Source organism: Oncorhynchus nerka, linkage group LG24 (genome assembly GCF_034236695.1).
Source record: "Oncorhynchus nerka isolate Pitt River linkage group LG24, Oner_Uvic_2.0, whole genome shotgun sequence".
NCBI classification, from domain to species: Eukaryota; Metazoa; Chordata; class Actinopteri; order Salmoniformes; family Salmonidae; genus Oncorhynchus; species Oncorhynchus nerka.
The window spans coordinates 83,738,898-83,762,002 of NC_088419.1; the positions used below are offsets into that span (position 1 = coordinate 83,738,898).

General features: G+C 45.7%; 2 protein-coding genes across 2 annotated transcripts in view; one reads left to right on the top strand and one right to left on the bottom strand.

The window, feature by feature from the left end:
- dock7 (dedicator of cytokinesis 7) overlaps positions 1 to 23,105 on the top strand; it is an 89,206-nt gene that overhangs the window by 9,931 nt on the left and 56,170 nt on the right. Inside the window, 10 exon segments of the mRNA XM_065009218.1 lie at positions 950 to 1,099; positions 1,295 to 1,375; positions 1,670 to 1,832; positions 2,074 to 2,216; positions 2,312 to 2,405; positions 2,604 to 2,766; positions 16,035 to 16,152; positions 16,922 to 16,992; positions 18,462 to 18,600; positions 18,813 to 19,001. Of these exon segments, the coding sequence (XP_064865290.1) occupies positions 950 to 1,099; positions 1,295 to 1,375; positions 1,670 to 1,832; positions 2,074 to 2,216; positions 2,312 to 2,405; positions 2,604 to 2,766; positions 16,035 to 16,152; positions 16,922 to 16,992; positions 18,462 to 18,600; positions 18,813 to 19,001 (1,311 nt within the window).
- Positions 5,140 to 9,685, bottom strand: angptl3 (angiopoietin-like 3). Its single transcript, XM_029652568.2, has 6 exons — positions 9,009 to 9,685; positions 8,593 to 8,703; positions 8,199 to 8,421; positions 7,819 to 7,911; positions 6,567 to 6,827; positions 5,140 to 6,208 (listed from the first exon to the last, which is right to left on the bottom strand). Exons 1-6 carry the CDS (start codon positions 9,531 to 9,533, stop codon positions 6,048 to 6,050), a joined length of 1,374 nt encoding a protein of 457 aa, XP_029508428.1. The 5' UTR covers positions 9,534 to 9,685; the 3' UTR covers positions 5,140 to 6,047.

The following is a 23,105-nucleotide window of genomic DNA, read 5'->3' on the forward strand; positions in this document are numbered from 1 at the left end:
AATAGTGCAACTTATTTCTCAATCAGAACCACACTTCAGGACCATCAGACAGTGTGGTTGTTAATCATTATTTGTTTTTGCAAGAGGTGTTGACAAGCTGAATGTACCGAGCTGTCTGTTTAAACTACTAGCACCCATGCATACCCCGCAAGACATGCCACCAGAGGTCTCTTCACGATCCACAAGTCCAGAACAGACTATGGGAGGCGCACAGTACTACATAGAGCCATGACTACTCTATTTCACATCAGATAATTAATACAAGCAATAGAATCAGATTTAAAAACGGTAAAAATACACCTTATGGAACAACTGGGACTGTGAAAAGACACACTAAGGTTCAGTCACATGCATACGTGTGATAATGGAGAGCCCTCAGTTTTTACATTTATTTTTAATTTAATCTTTAATTAACTACGCAAGTCGGTTAAGAACAAATTATTTTCAATGACTGCCTAGGAACAGTGGGTTAACTGTATTGTTCAGGGGCAGAACGAAAGATTTTTACCTTGTCAGCTCGGGGATTCGATCCAGCGGTTACTAGTCCAACGCTCTAACCACTAGGCTACCTGCCTCTAACCACTAGGCTACCCGCCTCTAACCACTAGGCTACCCGCCTCTAACCACTAGGCTACCCGCCTCTAACCACTAGGCTACCCGCCTCTAACCACTAGGCTACCCGCCTCTAACCACTAGGCTACCCGCCTCTAACCACTAGGCTACCCGCCTCTAACCACTAGGCTACCCTCCTCTAACCACTAGGCTACCCGCCTCTAACCACTAGGCTACCCGCCTCTAACCACTAGGCTACCCGCCTCTAACCACTAGGCTACCCGCCTCTAACCACTAGGCTACCTGCCGCCCCGAGCTGGTAGCCTACAATACAAATATTAGTCTGTCTGTCATTTACAGTATTTTAGTATAATGCTCATGTGTCTGTCTCTGTCAGATATCGGAAAACTTCTTCTTTGACCTGAACTCAGAGCAGACTAAAGGGATGCTGCGCCCCCACATCCAGACAGCAGCCATCTCTACTCTCGCCCGCTCCGCAATTTTCTCCATTACATACCCCTCCCAGGATGTCTTCCTCGTCATACAGGTAAGTCAAATCAATGTCAATCATCACAGGGTCTCAACTGTCAATACACTTTACAAATATAGTGAGAGAGAGAATCAAAATGGAGACAACAGAGCCACACACATGACTTCCTCTCCCATGGATCAGCATCACCTGTGTCTGTCTGGCTGTGTTGGGGTAGTGACTGATAACCTCTCCTGTGTTGACTGTCCCCAGCTGGAGAAGGTGTTGCAGCAGGGAGACATAGGAGAATGTGCAGAACCGTACATGGTCTTCAAAGAGTCTGATGCAGCCAAAGTAAGATCCTTCTCAACCTGATGGTCAAATGAACAATAGACTGACATCAGTGGTCGATGTTGATGGGTAAATCTCCAAACAGATTAAGGCAGATGTATTTGTTTCTCCTACCATATATAGAACAAAGAGAAGAACAGATTGAGGCAGATGTATTTATTGTTTCTCCTACCATATATAGAACAAAGAAAATAACAGATTGAGGCAGATGTATTTATTGATTATCCTACCATATATAGAACAAAGAAAATAACAGATTGAGGCAGATGTATTTATTGATTCTCCTACCATATATAGAACAAAGAAAAGTTGGACAAGTTGCGGAGCCAGTCGGAGCAATTCTGCACACGTCTGGGTCGGTACCGGATGCCCTTCGCCTGGACAGCCATCCACCTGATGAACATCGTGAACAGCGCCGGCAGTCTGGAGAGAGACACTGAGCTGGAGATGGGACTTCCAGGTGAGAACCCTGGGGGATCAATAAAGTTGGACTGGGTGGTATTAAACACCACAGGGGCAGGTCAGTGCTGGGACTCCTGTCTACTCAGTTCAACTTTTGATCACATGAAATTAAACGGATCATTGAATGTAGAGGGGCGTCTATATGACCTTGTAAGAGAGTATTACCTTTGACCTTGTGACGTCATGATGAATCTATAACTCTGACCCTGGCTGTGACTTTCTGCTGACGCCCGACCCAGAGAGGAAAGGGTCGTGGTCTGAGAGGAGGAACTCGAGTATCGGCGGACGGCGCTCATTAGAGAGAACCACCAGTGGAGATGAATCATGTAGCCTGACCAGCTTCAGACCTGCAACCCTCACAGTCACCAATTTCTTCAAACAGGTCAATACATACACTACACGTCTACACACACCACACTTTGCTACTCGCCTCACAAACTAAACTGACTTTTGTTTTGGTATGTTCATTTTTGTCAGGAGGGAGACAGACTGAGTGATGAGGACCTGTATAAGTTCCTGGCTGACATGAGGAGGCCGTCTTCAGTGCTGAGGAGACTGAGGCCAATCACAGGTACACCACCACCAGTGCTTCAACAAAGATCTTCTGATTTTATATTGTCATATAAATGAGTTTAAGGGGCTTTGTAGTTTCCCCAGACGGACTTAAATCTGAGCTAGCAGCTAGCGTAAGACTGAGTCTGGCCTGAGAAACGTGTTTTAGTTGAGGTCTGTGTGTTGATGTCGTGTCGATGCGGTCTTGTTCCTCCAGCCCAGCTGAAGATCGACATATCCCCGGCCCCAGAGAACCCCCACTACTGCTTGACCCCTGACCTCCAGCAGGTCAAGCCCTACCCAGACAGCAGGGTTCGCCCCACCAGAGAGATACTGGAGTTCCCCCCCAGGGATGTCTACGTACCCAACACCACCTACAGGTAATGAAACGATACCACTTATATTACCTTACACCACCTACAGGTAATGAAACTATACCACTTACATTACCCAATACCACCTACAGGTAATGAAACGATACCACTTACATTACCCAACACCACCTACAGGTAATGAAACGATACCGCTTTACATTACAGGTAATGAAACGATACCACTACACCAACACCACAGGTAATGAAACGATACCACTTACATTACCCAACACCACCTACAGGTAATGAAACGACACCACTTACATTACCCAACACCACCTACAGGTAATGAAACGATACCGCTTACATTACCTTACACCACCTACAGGTAATGAAACGATACCACTTACATTACCCAACACCTATAGGTAATGAAACGACACCACTTACATTACCCAACACCACCTACAGGTAATGAAACGATACCACTTACATTACCCAATACCACCTACAGCTAATGAAACGATACCACTTACATTACCCAACACCACCTACAGGTAATGAAACGATACCACTTACATTACCCAACACCACCTACAGGGCATTGACATTGTTTCCTGACAGGTTGATGTGGTTCTTAGTCCTAAATGGACACAAAGTCCTGTTTTTGAAAGGGTGTATTTCCACCACCTGCCTGTTCTGATCAAACACAGCGATGCCTGGAGGACAACTCAGAGGAACCAAAGGGTCTTTCTCTCTTCCTCTCTCGCGTTCCTCTGAGCCATGGGGATCACACTACTGTAAGAACAGCAACACAATATACAGGCCTCCCTGACACTGCCTGATAGTCTACTAGACACAATCTTGTGTTGTGTGTCCTGATCCCTGCCACTATTTTTGTCAAGGTTAGAGGGAAAGAGAAGGCTCTTATCAGAGAAGAGGGAGACAGACAGAGAGACTTTGTGACACGGAGAGACGGATGGTTAGAGAGAGGGGCATAGAGAGAGAAAGAAACAGAGAGGAGGAGAGAGGGGTCCCTTATCAGAGGCTGTTGACATGGTCTCTTTACCTGACATGGGGCCAGGGTTTCCGTTAGCTGGCTTTTAGCCAATTTAAAATAAAATGAAAAGCCAATAAATACAACTGTTGTCCCACAAAATGACTGACCTTGCTAGCTGAGATCCTGACGGCTTTAGTGACTCTGCTGTAGTAGTGACTGCTTTAGTGACTCTGCTGTAGTAGTGACTGCTTTAGTAACTCTGCTGTAGTAGTGACTGCTTTAGTGACTCTGCTGTAGTAGTGACTGCTTTAGTGACTCTGCTGTAGTAGTGACTGCTTTAGTGACTCTGCTGTAGTAGTGACTGCTTTAGTGACTCTGCTGTAGTAGTGACTGCTTTAGTGACTCTGCTGTAGTAGTGAGACTGCTTTAGTGACTCTGCTGTAGTAGTGAGACTGCTTTAGTGACTCTGCTGTAGTAGTGAGACTGCTTTAGTGACTCTGCTGTAGTAGTGACACTGCTTTAGTGACTCTGCTGTAGTAGTGACTCTGCTGTAGTAGTGACTCTGCTGTAGTAGTGACTCTGCTGTAGTAGTGACTCTGCTGTAGTAGTGACTGCTTTAGTGACTCTGCTGTAGTAGTGACTGCTTTAGTGACTCTGCTGTAGTAGTGACTCTGCTGTAGTAGTGACTGCTTTAGTGACTCTGCTGTAGTAGTGACTCTGCTGTAGTAGTGACTCTGCTGTAGTAGTGACTCTGCAGGCTACCTTGTTAATGATGGAGTATAAACGCTGTGAGCTTTGGAGCTTTTCACATTTACATGCGTGTTGATTGGATAAGCAGTAGATCTGGGTACAGTAGCCAAGGCACAGTGTACTGTATGTTGGCTCCTCAGTGGCATAATACCGTTAATGCAAATTCTGATTATTTCAGGAGCGTTGTCAACGGTCGTTGTGGGCCGATCAGACTCGGCTGTTGAGTTTATAGTAGGGCTGGGAATTGCTATGGACTTCATGAAAGGATATTATTAATATACTTAGGTGCTGATATGATATGTATTGTGATTCTCACAATTCTATCTGTATAGCAATTTGATACTGTGATTTTATTGCGATTCATGATATGTCAGCTGCAGAGGGACAAGAGAGCCATGAGAAAACAACTGGAAATGAAAGTGCTGGGGAAAAAATGGCTCCTTATTTAAAAAGATGGAGAACAAGCTATCAAGGAAAAATACTTTGTACAGCCAACTTCCACACAAATAATATCCTGGTATATAAGTGTATTGATGAAATGTTTTCCCCATCACTAGTTTAGTTTATAAGCCATAGAGGGGTGTGATGACTTGTGGTTGGTCATGTAGACAGAAGTTCCATTACATCAACAGCCCAGTTTGTTTGTTGACTTTCTTGGCAAAGAATACAAAGGACAGACTTGGAGTATGTGTGTTTTGAGTGTTTTATTTTGTCTTTAGAAATGTTGTATTATAAAGTGTTAGTAGTAAGAAACACAAAATATGTAACAGCCATTTAAATGCAGCAGAAAGATGACACCGAGTAGACATGAGACGAGGAGTCAATATGACCCAATGATATGATCAATGTAAGTTACTAACCTTGCAGGACATTTAATGGAGCATTAGGAAAATGGTTTTAAATACAGTTCAAAGTTCAGACAGTGAAAATAATAAGCTCATATCCTACTTTGGAAGACCAATGCATCATGTTGATCTTGGTCTACTTACTCGTGGATGTTTAGTACATTCATCAACCACCACATAACAGGCAGCAATACAGCAGGGTAATACATGCTTGGTAGTAGGGCTGTTAGGATTATGTCGAGGTCACGTGCACGTAATTTATTATACCAAAGCAGAGTGATGTGTCAGTTATATATTGCTTTGGAATCTTTTTAGTTCTGTCCGTCAGTTGAAAGTAACTTCTCAGGGCTGTTATTATGGCCCAGACCAGACAGTGTAGAATCATCTGACATTCCGTCCTGACCAAATCAAGGCTTGTCGGTTAGGAACCCAAACAACCCCTCCCAGGTGTAACCCAACTCTATTGGTATGTCTTGAACCAATTTGTGAGGCCCCTTATCTGCCGATTGTGGTTGTTCCATCACTGACAAATCGTCTTCTTTTCTCTGACATGGATACGAATTGGCTGCTGACTTTGGCAGCAAACAACCCAGCTGCACCATCTGTTACCATGACAACGTCATGTAACTGGGAGGGTGGGGTGGTCAATGGAAAGTTCCGGGCGAGGGGGGCATATGTGTTGTTACCATGCCAATGTGTTGTAATGGAAGGAATAGAAGGGTTAGTGAAAACTTGGGGCCAGGGGGAGGGCTTCAGACGTGTCGTATGGAGATCTTGGTGGTCTTGAGGGAGTAGGAGATACCCAGAGGTTTCCATTGGATCCCTTTCTTCCTCATGGAACGACCCTTTGACCTCAGCCACATGTACCTGCCGTTCAGGTTGGTGTCGCCACAGGCGTTGAACCACCAGCCACCTGCAAGGGGAAAGAGTAGATTCCATTCTATAACAAGTGTCTGCTTGGAAATGTCTTTAACAGGTGTATGGTACCAGACTGCACAGTGTACCTGTATCGAGTGTGTGGTCAGTACCTGTCGTTGCATCGAGTGTGTGGTCAGTACCTGTCGTTGCATCGAGTGTGTGGTCAGTACCTGTCGTTGCATCGAGTGTGTGGTCAGTACCTGTCGTTGCATCGAGTGTGTGGTCAGTACCTGTCGTTGCATCGAGTGTGTGGTCAGTACCTGTCGTTGCATCGAGTGTGTGGTCAGTACCTGTCGTTGCATCGAGTGTGTGGTCAGTACCTGTGCCAGGAGTGTAGTAGTCAGTAGACCTACCTGTGTAGTTTTTGGCGCAGTTTGAGTCCTGGTGGTTGTCTCGGTCCTTGGTGGAGAACCTGGTGTGGTTGCCCATGGCGTTAGGCAGATCTCCAGACAGGTGGGTGAGGTGGAGGGTGTAGTGGGCCTGGGCTCCCTCCATGGTGAACTGGTACTCTACTGACCTCCTGTCCTCCTTCCAGTCCTCCAACTCAATGCGCAGGATGGAGTCACCCTGGCCAGCCAGGCTGTGGATCTTTATCAGGCCCAGCCAGAACTCTCCTACAATAACACAGATAACACACGCACAATGTTAGACACTCCAAACTCTCCTCTACAACTCACATGAGAAACACACTGTTGTGGAATGTTCACATGGCTGTAATGGACAGTCAACAAACACTGAGGCTGTTCTTTTGGAAGCATACAGATAAGACAAACATTCTGTCATCAACTGGCAATCGACCTGCAGCTGTAATGGACAGTAAAATTCAGACTTTCTGATACTGTACTCTGTTTTCATTGGCTTCAGCCATGGCCCATGACTCCACAGGAAGTTGGGGGCACCTGAATTGGGGAGGACGGGCTCTTGGTATTGACTGGAGCGGCATAAGTGGAATGATATGAAATACATCAACCATGGTCTCCATTTGTTTGATGTCATTCCATTTGCTCCGTTCCAACTGTAGCAATGAGCTGTCCTCCCCTCAGCAGCCTCCACAGCCTGACTCGTGGTAAATAGTGTGAAAACAAGTTCCGACACTCAATACTCTTTTCCCCTAGCCTTTGGCTGTAGTCATGGGTGTGATGACATAATTGGCTAGGAGCTGCGACAGAAACGGACACTGAATAATTCATAGCCTAAAGGACCTGCGGCTTTGTTGGAATGCAGTAGGACTCTTGATCTATGGGCTGGGGTCCAAGCCAGGCTGGTGGAAGTGAAGTGCTGCAGGTGCTTTGTTTAGTCAAACAATGGAGGAAGTCAATCTGTCAACCGGGACCCGATAAGCTACAATGACTGTTTCCTTCAGGATGTACTTAAGGGCGGTGGAGTGACTAGTTCTATTGGCTGTTTTCTGCTTTATAAAAGCTGCTTTGTAGACCGGAAACAATAAAAGATAATTAAGGAGATGGGATAATCCGGTATAGGTGTCTCTCTCACACACACACACACACACACACACACACACACAGGACTTTTAACTCTGAACTGAGTTTAATTAAGACATTAACTGACTAAATGTACTGATAGAAAGAAATAGATCAATCTCACTTTCCAGATCCCCAAATCCTTTCTCGTACTTCTCCCATGTCTGGTCAAAATCCACGGACCCCTCCTCCCTGCGCTGGATGACTGTTGAACCTCCTGGGAGATGTGGTCAACACATGGAGAGGATCACAACAATGTCCAGTTCCTTTCTCTAGACTGATTAAGGAAAGATGAGTGCACTTATTTCCTTCTGATAGCCGGTATGGCCCTTCTTCCTATAGAGGAGATTGTTCAGTCTGGTTTTAATCTAGACTATGTCCATTGAAGTATTCAGACAATGTAATGTAGGGAAATAGCTTGACACATGGAATCTCAGACTTGTTTGGCTGTTCAGTCACAATTACTTTTTAAAGAAAATGTAGGCTAATGACTTAGTGTTTTACCTGAGGTCAGTTCACAGTACACATTGAAAGGCTCTGACTGATTTGGCTTGATGGGGTACACCCCGCTGTTCCTCTCTCCTCTGTTATAAAGATCACTGCAGTCCACGGGTAGGTCTGTGTCCTCACCAGTGGAGTTGCCTGTCAGGTACTCAAACATGTCTGGGATCTCTGAGTCGGAACCCATTGCTTTGTCAGTCGCGTCTTGGAAATGATCGATGCTGATCTGTAATAGCAAGCAAACATAACGTTATGGCGTTGTCATGTTAAATATTTGTTATGTCCTTTCTATACACTGATTGGACAGGGATCAAATCTAACTAGTTTTCAATAAATGGCCGTTACCTTTGGTCTACTGTATAGAAGTGGAGACCCTCTAAGCAGCAGAGAAATGTACCTTTTCCTCCAGAGTCTTGATCTTAGTCTTCTGTTGGTTGAGCTGATCATGCTGCTCCTTCACAGCTTTCAGCAGGTCAGTGATGGTGCTCTCCTGAACATCAATCACATCCTGAAACAGACCAGTTGACACTGTCTCGTTAATGATCACATTTAAAGGATATTTTCCAATAACTTGAAGTTAAAAGCATTACTACTCATTTAAAACGGTATGTTTTCTTTAGGCTAATAACTGAAACTTCTCAATGAATTCAGCCATTGGAATATTTAGTAGGATGTAATTTTAAACATGCTGAAATATGTTGAATACATGCGGCAGAAACACATCTTATTCAAAACAAAAAAACATTTCACATTGAATCAAAGTAAATTCTTCCTCTTCGTACTGATTAGTATGAGTAATGGACAGCAGCATACCTTGAGTGACTTGATCTCACTGAGCTGCTCTCCCGGCATCATGCTCTCAGACAGTCCCTTCAGCTTCTCCTCCAACCCCCCTACTTGACTCTGCAGCAAGCTCCTCTCCTGCAGAATACTGTTGATCTTGGCGTTGATCTCCAGTGACAGGTTCCGGATCTCCTCGTTGTTAGCCTTCAGGAACGTGGTGGTCTTCTTCAGCTCTTCCTCTTCCTCCTTGATCTCTGAGGTGACCACGGAGAGCTGGTAAAAGGAGCGATCGAAGTTGGTCAGCTTCTGGAAGATGTCGTTAATCTGGGCCTTCGTCTTGTGAACAAAATCCCTGAGGCTCTGACCCAGCTGGAGCAAACCGTTGGCCAGGAGACGGACATCGTCCAGCATAGCGAAGCGGGACTTGGCCTCAGCTGGAGGCTGAGTCTGGGGCTGGAGTTGAGAGGGCATGGTGGGATAGACCCTGGAAGAGTCCCGAGGAGCTGCCTGGGCTACAGACAGACCAACCAGGAACAGGAGGCAGAAGAGCTTCATGGTTAAATCTCTCTGTGTGCAAGAAGACGACAAGAATTAGTCTCGCTCTATTGCTTTCGCTCTCTTCTTCCTCTGTTCTGTCCTACTCTGTCTGGACTTCTCACTCAGTCTCTCCCTCTACCTCTCTCTCACTCACTCCCCCTCTCTGTCTCTCTACTAGAAAGATTTGGGAGCAGCAGACAGGTCTGTCTTATATACCCCCGTCCAGCAAGGGGAGGGGAGATTAGTTGATCATTAAGCCCTGTTATGCTTGAGCTACTGTGCCCCCTGAAATCCCCTTGGGAGCCCCCTCAGCCCCCCGCCCTCCAAGAACAAACAAATCATGTAGTGAGCGAACAGCAAATACACCCCTTCAGCACAACAGCAACCCCCCTCTCTTCTCTACACCCACCCTACTCCCATCTGCACTACTCTGCTTTAGCTGACCAGCAGAAAGCCAACAATGGAAGGCCATCAGAGTTTTGATGGATCATTCGTCCCAATCAATCTCAGATCTCACCTCATAGCAGCCACACCTCACCGTGATTGATAATACAGCATCCAGTTGATGTCTCTGGATTTGATTTAACCTCCTGCTGAATCAGCCCGGCATTACTCTCCCTGGGGCATCTTGCCGGGTCTAGATGAGGTGTACTGAATGTACTGGCGGATTGATGTCATCATTGCTATGGGTTTTGCTGTAGTTTGCATTAGGGGGGGGGGGTGAGGTGGGCGATGTGCTATGTTTGAACATACATGTATGAACTCATCATCTTGGTTATTGTTTGATCATTCTGTTTTAATGTAGTCTAGTCTTTCCGATCTTTGTCTGAACATCTAGTGACTTTTACTGAAAAGAAAAACAGGAGGAAACGTGCTGACTTGCCTGCACCTTTTTCAAGCACTCTTTGGCATAGTGTGTCCGCTCGTAAAATCTATTTTGATGGGAACTCTTAGTCAGTGGTTTGTTCTTGGCTGTTCGTTCCAAAACCACTTTACCATTAATGTACATACTGTATATCCACTAATGATTATTACGAAGGTGGGCCTAAATTCCTGTGGCCTTCTGTTGCCATATTGAACTCCATTCTAGTTCTGTAATCTGACAGGGCTACGATCAGCGTTTCTCTTTGTGAGCATCCTTTGTTCTTCCTACTTAGCCAAGATTATCTTAATGCTCCCAATAATCTGACTACTTTGAGCTTTTGGTCAAACTGTCTCGACAGCATGTTTCAATGTGGTTCAGTAACTCTAAATCATATGTGGGCTACTTTACTTTACTGCTATTGGGTGGTGGATGGAGAGAGTGGAGGGCCTCTAGCAACTTTGTCCTTTTAGGTTGATTATCCAACTGATGAGAAAGCTATGCTTCATAATGGGGTTTACACATTTTGAAAACCCCCAAAAGTTTCAAATGAAACGCCAGTAGACGACGAGGAAAGAGTGTTGGACATCAACTTCCCTATAACAACGTTACTTGCTTACACCTTGTGGAGAGGTAGCTAGCTTCTCCTTTGCAGAGCAAAGTTGTCCGAGTGAAGTTTTATCATTCATGTTTACTGTATTGCATGACTAAACTCACCATGCCATTACAGACACAGGTAACTCTGGTTCATAGCACTGCAGATACACTGGCTATTTACTCATGTGTAAAGAGTGCAGAGACCCCTGGCTGCAATATGTTATTAGTAAGAGTGAGTTTCTGAGCAAACACATTTCCTATCTGATTCTGAGCTGTGCTTGTTTAGCTTAATGCTGGCTACATGACTCCCTACTCCCTTGTTTAGCTTAATGCTGGCTACATGACTCCCTACTCCCTTGTTTAGCTTAATGCTGGCTACATGATTCCCTACTCCCTTGTTTAGCTAAATGCTGGCTACATGATTCCCTACTCCCTTGTTTAGCTTAATGCTGGCTACATGATTCTCTACTCCCTTGTTTAGCTTAATGCTGGCTACATGATTCCCTACTCCCTTGTTTAGCTTAATGCTGGCTACATGATTCCCTACTCCCTTGTTTAGCTTAATGCTGGCTACATGATTCCCTACTCCCTTGTTTAGCTTAATGCTGGCTACATGATTCCCTACTCCCTTGTTTAGCTTAATGCTGGCTACATGATTCCCTACTCCCTTGTTTATTCCCTACTCCCTTGTTTAGCTTAATGCTGGCTACATGATTCCCTACTCCCTTGTTTAGCTTAATGCTGGCTACATGATTCCCTACTCCCTTGTTTAGCTTAATGCTGGCTACATGATTCCCTACTCCCTATGCAGGGCCTTCAGAAAGTATTTACACTCCTTTGTCCACATTTTGTTGTTACAAAGTGCGGTTAAAATTGATTTAATTGTCGTTTTTGTCAACGATCTACGCAAAATACATTCTGTATAATAATCCTGAAAAATAAAACCGTAATATATCTTGATTAGATAAGTATTCAACCCCCTGAGTCAATATATGTTAGAATTACCATTGGCAGCGATTAAAGCTTTTGTAAATCTGGATAAGTCTCGAAGAGCTTTCCACACCCATTTTATTATTTTCAAAATTCTTCAAGTCTGTTGTTGATCATTGCTAGGACAACCATTTTCAGGTCTTTGTCATTAAATCAAGCAGATTTAAATCAAAACTGTAACTCGGCCACTCAGGAACATTCACTGTCTTCCTGGTAAGCAACTTGTGTAGATTTGGCCTTGTGATTTAGTTTATTGTCCTGCTGAAAGGTGAATTCATCTCCCAGTGTCTGGTGGACAGAAGACTGAACCAAGTTTTGCCTGTGCTTAGCTTCATTAAGTTTTTTTTTCTTCCTTAAACTTCGTCCTTAACTATTACAAGCATACCCATAACATGATGCAGCCACCACTATGCTTGAACATATGGAGAGTGGTACTCTAATTTATTGTGTTATGTTTAGGGCAAATCCAACACTTTGTCTCCAGGACAAAAAGTGAATTGCTTTGCCACATTTTCTGCAGGATTACTTTAGTACCTTGTTGCAAAAAGGATGCATGTTTTGGAATATTTGTATTCTGTGCAGGCTTCCTTCTTTTCACTCTGTCAATTCGGTTAGTATTGTGGAGTAACTACAATGTTGTTGATCCATCCTCAGTTTTCTCCTATCATGTTTTTTTTTATTTAATTTGACCTTGACCACAACTAGACCCCTGCCGCCCCAGGTAGCCTTGTGGTTTGAGCGTTGGGACCCACTGTTCCTAGGCCTCATGAAGAAATCCTTGAGCGGTTTCCTTTCTCTCCAGCAACAGAGTTAGAAAGGATGCCTGTATCTTCTGCAGTGACTGGGTGTATTGATACACCATCCAAAGTGTAATGAATAACTTCACCATGCTCAACGAGATATTCAACGTCTTATTTTATTTGTACCCGTCTACCAATGGGTCGGTCCCCTTTGAGAGGCATTGTAAACCTCCCTGGTCTTTGTGGTTGAATTTGTGTTTGAAATTCACTGCTTGACTATGGGACCTTACAATTATCTGTATGTGTGGGGTACAGAGATGAGGTAGTCATTCAAAAATCATGTTAACCACTTATTGAACACAGTGTGTCTAAGCAAATTTTTACTCCTGAACTAATTTATGCTTGCCATAACAACGGGGTTGAATACTTATTGACTCGACATTTCCGTTTTTATTTTATATGAATCATTTGTAAACATTTTGGAAAAAATAATTCCACTTTGACACCAGTGACAACAAAAATTTAAATTTAATCGATTTTTAAATTCAACACAACAAAATGTGGAAAAAGTCAATGGGTGTGAATACTTTCTGAAGGCACTGAATGTTCTCCTTCCTACGTCTGTGGGGAGCACAGACAGGGTCCAGTATTCACATTGGGACATCTAGCAGGCCTTCAGTGGGAGACGAGTGCTGTCAATGTAACTGGTCCGGGCCTGCCCTGATGGCCTCTTACTTTGACCTCTGCCTGACCTTTTAGAATGACCCCAGGGGTCTTAACATTTCTTTAGTGACATGTCCATGGTTCATGCCATGGGTCGGCAAATGGCAGGATTGGCCAGTTTGGGTGCAGGCTCATGTTCCAGCCACCTAATTCATCCAATTCTAGGATCCATTTGAATTGTTGATTTGATCCCTCATGCCATGATTCATAACTACTACTGTAGCTAATGGTAACCTATTCTGTTGAGCTGCTGTGTGTTAGGGCTGGAGTTCCCTGACATCACTCTCTCTCTGCGTGCCATGCTTTGTACCCTCCCAACATGCTGTGTTTCACCTGCCTGGTGTCTAGGACTTGGCCTTAATCTCTCAGTCTGTAGACACAGTAAACAATGAACTGCTCCCTTTGTGTACCCGTAGGGGGATGAGGATGGTGGGGTTGTGTACCCACGAGGAAGGGGAGGTGGCTGGGGTTAAAGGGGGCTGTGTGGGTGTGGGATTCCCAGGGGTTTTGAAACCGTGCTTAGGCATGGCTTTGTTTGGTAACATACACAGCTACTCTGAGTCAAGTTATTTATTAACCTGAGATGAATCTGTTGAGGCTGAAGGACAAGAGGAGAGAATTGACCGTGTGGCTAACAAGGAAGCCAGGTCCATAGTTATTGCAATTACATAATTCTAAAATCAGCATGGATGCCTCAATAAAGAACAAACAAGTTGGAAAAATGTACCCCTTTTCACCTAAAATGTAATTGTGTGACCAGCGAGTAAGAAAGCCATTGACATGTGACCAGCGAGTAAGAAAGCCATTGACACGTGACCAGCGAGTAAGAAAGCCATTGAGACACGTGACCAGCCCGTAAGAAAGCCATTGAGACACGTGACCAGCCAGTAAGAAAGCCATTGAGACACGTGACCAGCCAGTAAGAAAGCCATTGAGACACGTGACCAGCCAGTAAGAAAGCCATTGAGACACGTGACCAGCCAGTAAGAAAGCCATTGAGACACGTGACCAGCCAGTAAGAAAGCCATTGAGACACGTGACCAGCCAGTAAGAAAGCCATTGACATGTGACCAGCCAGTAAGAAAGCCATTGACATGTGACCAGCGAGTAAGAAAGCCATTGAGACATGTGACCAGCTAGTAAGAAAGCCATTGACACGTGACCAGCGAGTAAGAAAGCCATTGACACGTGACCAGCCAGTAAGAATGCCATTGAGACACGTGACCAGCGAGTAAGAAAGCCATTGAGACACGTGACCAGCGAGTAAGAATGCCATTGAGACACGTGACCAGCGAGTAAGAATTGAGACCGTGACCAGCGAGTTTGAGACACGTGACCAGCGAGTAAGAATGCCATTGAGACACGTGACCAGCGAGTAAGAATGCCATTGAGACACGTGACCAGCGAGTAAGAATGCCATTGAGACACGTGACCAGCGAGTAAGAATGCCATTGAGACACGTGACCAGCTAGTAATAATGCCATTGAGACACGTGACCAGCGAGTAAGAATGCCATTGAGACACGTGACCAGCTAGTAAGAATGCCATTGAGACACTTGACCAGCGAGTTAGAAAGCCATTGAGACACGTGACCAGCGAGTAAGAAAGCCATTGAGGCACGTGACCAGCGAGTAAGAATGCCATTGAGACACGTGACCAGCGAGTAAGAATGCCATTGAGACACGTGACCAGCGAGTAAGAATGCCATTGAGACACGTGACCAGCGAGTAAGAATGCCATTGAGACACGTGACCAGCGAGTAAGAATGCCATTGAGGCACGTGACCAGCGAGTAAGAATGCCATTGAGACACGTGACCAGCGAGTTAGAACGGGAACAGCGAAGGGAGAAGTAGTGCATATGGGATTCTCATGGTTTGACTGTCGTCACAGCTGTGGTCCTTAGTGACCCTCCCACGCGGAGGGATCTACGTCACTGTGGTCAGGCCGCTGTGCTGTGGCTCACTTTGACTTCCTGTGGCTGTCACACTGGAAACCCTTCACCGTGTGTGTCCAGCTCGTTGACTGAAGCCCAGCTGACGTTGGACCTTTGGGTTATCTCAATATTATCCAAGAGGGACTAGAGACTCTTTTCTTTGATGGAAAATATCTATGCAAATTACATCTTTCATCGGTTGTTTAGTCCTGTCCAAGTTAGTGATGAACACTATACCTCTGATTTTGAACAGTGACTTTATTGAACATGTACAGCTGACCATAGCATTCCCCCCTGCACCCTGAGGTGGGTCATCCCAGCAGAGAATTTAGGTCAACTACAGTTTGTGTGTATCCAGAGTGATTGACAGAATGAGCCTCCCTTCTCCACCAATCAGTGCCCACAGATGTCAACAGTGATGGCCTTGCTCACTCCAAACACGGACCTATTGATGACTGTACAAATCAGATACTACTGTACAAGTGTTTTGTATTATGGTCAGCTGTGATATGTACAGTACATTATATGAGGTATGTATGTAATGTCCTGAGGAGAATGGTGAGGGGAAAAGGTTGTGAAATTCACTCAATGACCTGTCAAAGTTGCTGCTATGTCGGTTGAGCTCATGTTTTTCTGTTTGGTTTCAAAGTGTGTGTGTGTGTGTGTGTTCCAGGAACCTACTGTATGTGAACCCACACAGCCTGAACTTCGCCAACCGTCAAGGCTCCGCCCGGAACATCACAGTGAAAGTACAGTTTATGAACGGGGAGGACCCCAACAACGCTATGCAGGTATGCAGTGATGTATTGTACACATGTAGGCTCTCGCTCGCTCTCTGTGAGTGCTGACACAGTTTTCAGAGAATGCTGCTTCTTAAGTTATTAGGGTATTTTAGTACTTACCAGGTACTGCTGCACAATCCTAGACTGAATTCTTGGAAATGGATTGTTAAGCATAATGAATGGTGTTCAAGTATTTGAGTTCTGTTACTAAAGTATTGTACAAATTGTTTTAACACCTGTAGACAAACAGAAGTCTGTCTACTATCCACTGCAAGCTGCCTCGTTTCCTCTGTTCCCCTCTAATGCAAACCCTGTTCACTGTACTCTATCTGTTTCTTCACTCTCTCTCTCTGTCTCTCTCTCTCTGTCTCTCTCTCTCTGTCTCTCTCTCTCTGTCTCTCGTGTTTCCTCTGTTCCCCTCTAATACAAACCCTGTTCACTGTACTCCATCTGTTTCTTCACTCTCTCACTCTCTCTCTCTCTCTCTCTCTCTCTGTCTCTCTCTCTCTCTGTCTCTCTCTCTCTCTCTCTCTCTGTCTGTCTCTCTCTCTCTCTCGTGTTTCCTCTGTTCCCCTCTAATACAAACCCTGTTCACTGTACTCAATCTGTTTCTTCACTCTCTCTCACTCTCTCTCTCTCTCTCTCTCTCTCTCTCTCTCTCTCTCTCTGTCTGTCTGTCTGTCTGTCTCTGTCTCTCTCTCTCGTGTTTCCTCTGTTCCCCTCTAATACAAACCCTGTTCACTGTACTCCATCTGTTTCTTCACTCTCTCTCCCGCAGGTGATTTTTGGGAAGTCCAGCTGTGGAGACTACACCAGAGAGGCATACACTGCCGTGGTGTATCATACCAGGTGAGGCTCTTAGACTCACCTTTAATTGTGTATGAAGTCTGCTTAGGGCCTTTCTTACAAGCAGATGAACTGGTATAGAGTGAGCTGATGTCTTAGCTGCTCTATCACACCCCGTTCATGTCTCCTATGGTCTGAGGCTTTGTTAAGCATCAGTCTAAAAAAAATTAATCACATATTTGGTAAGGAGCCACCTTTGCTCTTTGGATGTTTAGCTACAATCCCAGCGGCCAGCCAATACTGTTATCTTTCCCATTGGGGACAAGGTTACTGCTGCTCCAGTCCTGCTCCTTCATTCTGAAGGAGGTTCATGCCCTTCATCCACAAACAAACAAACTATTTTGTCTTCTCCGTGAGAAAAGGCTTGCTGCTTATTTCTTTGGACTATTAGGATGTTTATTCCTATAAACCTCTGTCCTAAATAACCGTGTCATTTAGAGCCTGTTCTCATTCCTGTACGGCCCTAACTAACTATATCATTTAGAGCCTGTTCTCATTCCTGTACGGCCCTAACTAACTATATCATTTAGAGCCTGTTCTCATTCCTGTATGGCCCTAACTAACTATATCATTTGGAGCCTGTTCTCATTCCTGTATGGCCCTAACTAACTATATCATTTGGAGCCTGTTCTCATTCCTGTACGGCCCTAACTAACTATATCATTTAAAGCCTGTTCTCATTCCTGTACGGCCCTAACTAACTATATCATTTAGAGCCTGTTCTCATTCCTGTATGGCCCTAACTAACTATATCATTTAGAGCCTGTTCTCATTCCTGTACGGCCCTAACTAACTATATCATTTAGAGCCTGTTCTCATTCATTTAGAGCCTGTTCTCATTCCTGCCCCTAACTAACTATATCATTTAGAGCCTGTTCTCATTCCTGTACGGCCCTAACTAACTATATCATTTCGAGCCTGTTCTCATTCCTGTACCCTATAACTATATCATTTAGGCCCTAACTAACTATATCATTTAGAGCCTGTTCTCATTCCTGTACGGCCCTAACTAACTATATCATTTAGAGCCTGTTCTCATTCCTGTACGGCCCTAACTAACTATATCATTTAGAGCCTGTTCTCATTCCTGTACGGCCCTAACTAACTATATCATTTAGAGCCTGTTCTCATTCCTGTACGGCCCTAACTAACTATATCATTTCGAGCCTGTTCTCATTCCTGTACGGCCCTAACTAACTATATCATTTAGAGCCTGTTCTCATTCCTGTACGGCCCTAACTAACTAAATCATTTAGAGCCTGTTCTCATTCCTGTACGGCCCTAACTAACTATATCATTTTGAGCCTGTTCTCATTCCTGTACGGCCCTAACTAACTATATCATTTAGAGCCTGTTCTCAGTACTTCTGTAGATGTTTATTACTGTGCAGCCCTGACCCTTTAACAGCTGTTAATTCCTAAAACCAACCATTCAACTCTGGCTCTGTTATGCCTGTTGTGTTTCCTATGCAGGTCCCCGGACTTCCATGATGAGGTGAAGATCAAGCTGCCGGCCTCTCTGACTGACCACCACCATGTCCTGTTCACCTTCTACCATGTCAGCTGCCAGCAGAAACAGAACACCCCCCTGGAAACCCCTGTGGGATACACGGTAACCACTGTGGACACGCGTGGAAATGCACATGCATGTACACACACACACATGCGCACACTATGCACAATGATATCTGCACGTGCATGACACACAGGTGTGTGCAAGCAAACGTAACATGCACACGCACCTCATACAAGCACACGTGTATAAACGTTAACATGCCTTTATTGTTTTTCAGGCCCTAATCATGTTTTTCTCTCCTTCCTCAGTGGATCCCCATGCTTCAGAATGGACGCCTGCGTACAGGAAGCTTCTGTCTGCCGGTGTCTCTAGAGAAACCTCCCCAGTCCTACTCGGTTCTCTCCCCTGACGTTCCTCTACCAGGGATGAAATGGGTGGATAACCACAGAGGCGTGTTCAACGTTGAAGTGACATCCGTCTCCACCGTCCACACACAGGTATAGCCCATCACAACCGTACTTTTCACGGCATAGCGAAACATTTGTATTTGTTCGATACTAGAATATGAAAACTCGGTGTGGTCCTAGAATTGTTGGTACTTTCTGGACTTCTGTCAAATGTCTCACGTCCTTTACTGATTTGAGAGAGGATCAAGTCTATCAGCACAGCTGATGTCCCTGCTCAGTGACTGATCTATGTACTCATGGCTAGCTCTAGTCTGTCCTGAGGAACCACTGAACTCACTGGGAGTCTGGACTGTATCATGTTAGCTCCTCTCTCATACTGGCTCTAGTCTGTCCTGAGGAACCACTGAACTCACTGGGAGTCTGGACTGTATCATGTTAGCTCCTCTCTCATACTGGCTCTAGTCTGTCCTGGGGAACCACTGGGAGTCTGGACTGTCATGTTAGCTCCTCTCTCATACTGGCTCTAGTCTGTCCTGAGGAACCACTGAACTCACTGGGAGTCTGGACTGTATCATGTTAGCTCCTTTCTCATACTGGCTCTAGTCTGTCCTGGGGAACCACTGGGAGTCTGGACTGTCATGTTAGCTCCTCTCTCATACTGTCTCTAGTCTGTCCTGGGGAACCACTGGGAGTCTGGACTGTATCATGTTAGCTCCTCTCTCATACTGGCTCTAGTCTGTCCTGAGGAACCACTGGGAGTCTGGACTGTATCATGTTAGCTCCTCTCTCATACTGGCTCTAGTCTGTCCTGGGGAACCACTGGGAGTCTGGACTGTCATGTTAGCTCCTCTCTCATACTGGCTCTAGTCTGTCCTGGGGAACCACTGGGAGTCTGGACTGTCATGTTAGCTCCTCTCTCATACTGGCTCTAGTCTGTCCTGGGGAACCACTGGGAGTCTGGACTGTCATGTTAGCTCCTCTCTCATACTGGCTCTAGTCTGTCCTGAGGAACCACTGAACTCACTGGGAGTCTGGACTGTATCATGTTAGCTCCTTTCTCATACTGGCTCTAGTCTGTCCTGGGGAACCACTGGGAGTCTGGACTGTCATGTTAGCTCCTCTCTCATACTGTCTCTAGTCTGTCCTGGGGAACCACTGGGAGTCTGGACTGTATCATGTTAGCTCCTCTCTCATACTGGCTCTAGTCTGTCCTGAGGAACCACTGGGAGTCTGGACTGTATCATGTTAGCTCCTCTCTCATACTGGCTCTAGTCTGTCCTGGGGAACCACTGGGAGTCTGGACTGTCATGTTAGCTCCTCTCTCATACTGGCTCTAGTCTGTCCTGGGGAACCACTGGGAGTCTGGACTGTCATGTTAGCTCCTCTCTCATACTGGCTCTAGTCTGTCCTGAGGAACCACTGGGAGTCTGGACTATCATGTTAGCTCCTCTCTCATACTGACACTAGTCTGTACTGAGGAACCACTGAACTCACTGGGAGTCTGGACTGTATCATGTTAGCTCCTCTCTCATACTGACTCTAGTCTGTCCTGAGGAACCACTGGGAGTCTGGACAGTATCATGTTAGCTCCTCTCTCATACTGACTCTAGTCTGTCCTGAGGAACCACTGAACTCACTGGGAGTCTGGACTGTATCATGTTAGCTCCTCTCTCATATTGACTCTAGTCTGTCCTGAGGAACCACTGGGAGTCTGGACTGTATCATGTTAGCTCCTCTCTCATACTGACACTAGTCTGTCCTGAGGAACCACTGGGAGTCTGGACTGTATCATGTTAGCTCCCCTCTCATACTGACTCTAGTCTGTCTTCGGGAACCACTGGGAGTCTGGACTGTATCGTGTTAGCTCCTCTCTCATACTGACTCTAGTCTGTCCTGAGGAACCACTGAACTCACTGGGAGTCTGGACTGTATCATGTTAGCTCCTCTCTCATACTGACACTAGTCTGTCCTGAGGAACCACTGAACTCACTGGGAGTCTGGACTGTATCATGTTAGCTCCTCTCTCATACTGACTCTAGTCTGTCCTGAGGAACCACTGGGAGTCTGGACTGTATCATGTTAGCTCCTCTCTCATACTGACACTAGTCTGTCCTGAGGAACCACTGGGAGTCTGGACTGTATCATGTTAGCTCCCCTCTCATACTGACTCTAGTCTGTCCTGAGGAACCACTGAACTCACTGGGAGTCTGGACTGTATCATGTTAGCTCCTCTCTCATACTGAGTCTAGTCTGTCCTGAGGAACCACTGAACTCACTGGGAGTCTGGACTGTATCATGTTAGCTCCTCTCTCATACTGACTCTAGTCTGTCCTGAGGAACCACTGGGAGTCTGGACTGTATCATGTTAGCTCCTCTCTCATACTGACACTAGTCTGTCCTGAGGAACCACTGGGAGTCTGGACTGTATCATGTTAGCTCCTCTCTCATACTGAGTCTAGTCTGTCCTGAGGAACCACTGAACTCACTGGGAGTCTGGACTGTATCATGTTAGCTCCTCTCTCATACTGACACTAGTCTGTCCTGAGGAACCACTGAACTCACTGGGAGTCTGGACTGTATCATGTTAGCTCCTCTCTCATACTGAGTCTAGTCTGTCCTGAGGAACCACTGAACTCACTGGGAGTCTGGACTGTATCATGTTAGCTCCTCTCTCATACTGACACTAGTCTGTCCTGAGGAACCACTGAACTCACTGGGAGTCTGGACTGTATCATGTTAGCTCCTCTCTCATACTGATTCAAGTCTGTCCTGAGGAACCACTGAACTCAATGGGAGTCTGGACTGTATCATGTTAGCTCATCTCTCATACTGACTCTAGTCTGTCCTGAGGAACCACTGGGAGTCTGGACTGTATCATGTTAGCTCCTCTCTCATACTGGCTCTAGTCTGTCCTGGGGAACCACTGGGAGTCTGGACTGTATCATGTTAGCTCCCCTCTCATACTGACTCTAGTCTGTCCTGAGGAACCACTGAACTCACTGGGAGTCTGGACTGTATCATGTTAGCTCCCCTCTCATTCTGACTCTAGTCTGTCCTGAGGAACCACTGGGAGTCTGGACTGTATCATGTTAGCTCCTCTCTCATACTGACTCTAGTCTGTCCTGAGGAACCACTGGGAGTCTGGACTGTATCATGTTAGCTCCTCTCTCATACTGACTCTAGTCTGTCCTGAGGAACCACTGGGAGTCTGGACTGTATCATGTTAGCTCCTCTCTCATACTGACTCTAGTCTGTCCTGAGGAACCACTGGGAGTCTGGACAGTATCATGTTAGCTCCTCTCTCATACTGACTCTAGTCTGTCCTGAGGAACCACTGAACTCACTGGGAGTCTGGACTGTATCATGTTAGCTCCTCTCTCATATTGACTCTAGTCTGTCCTGAGGAACCACTGGGAGTCTGGACTGTATCATGTTAGCTCCTCTCTCATACTGACACTAGTCTGTCCTGAGGAACCACTGGGAGTCTGGACTGTATCATGTTAGCTCCCCTCTCATACTGACTCTAGTCTGTCTTCGGGAACCACTGGGAGTCTGGACTGTATCGTGTTAGCTCCTCTCTCATACTGACTCTAGTCTGTCCTGAGGAACCACTGGGAGTCTGGACTGTATCATGTTAGCTCCTCCTCTCATACTGACTCTAGTCTGTCTTGGGAACCACTGGGAGTCTGGACTGTATCATGTTAGCTCCTCTCTCATACTGACTCTAGTCTGTCCTGAGGAACCACTGGGAGTCTGGACTGTATCATGTTAGCTCCTCTCTCATACTGACACTAGTCTGTCCTGAGGAACCACTGGGAGTCTGGACAGTATCATGTTAGCTCCTCTCTCATACTGACTCTAGTCTGTCCTGAGGAACCACTGAACTCACTGGGAGTCTGGACTGTATCATGTTAGCTCCTCTCTCATATTGACTCTAGTCTGTCCTGAGGAACCACTGGGAGTCTGGACTGTATCATGTTAGCTCCCCTCTCATACTGACTCTAGTCTGTCTTGGGAACCACTGGGAGTCTGGACTGTATCATGTTAGCTCCTCTCTCATACTGACTCTAGTCTGTCCTGAGGAACCACTGGGAGTCTGGACTGTATCATGTTAGCTCCTCTCTCATACTGACTCTAGTCTGTCCTGAGGAACCACTGGGAGTCTGGACTGTATCATGTTAGCTCCTCTCATAC

Bases quoted from the DNA above. Each gene is read 5' to 3' on its own strand.
- angptl3 (XM_029652568.2), bottom strand. From the start codon at position 9,533: ATGAAGCTCTTCTGCCTCCTGTTCCTGGTTGGTCTGTCTGTAGCCCAG. The intron at 8,422-8,592 runs GTACATTTCTCT...TTGCTATTACAG, and splicing joins TCAAGACTCTGGAGGAAAAG to ATCAGCATCGATCATTTCCA. The intron at 7,912-8,198 runs GTAAAACACTAA...CACATCTCCCAG, and splicing joins GTACTGTGAACTGACCTCAG to GAGGTTCAACAGTCATCCAG.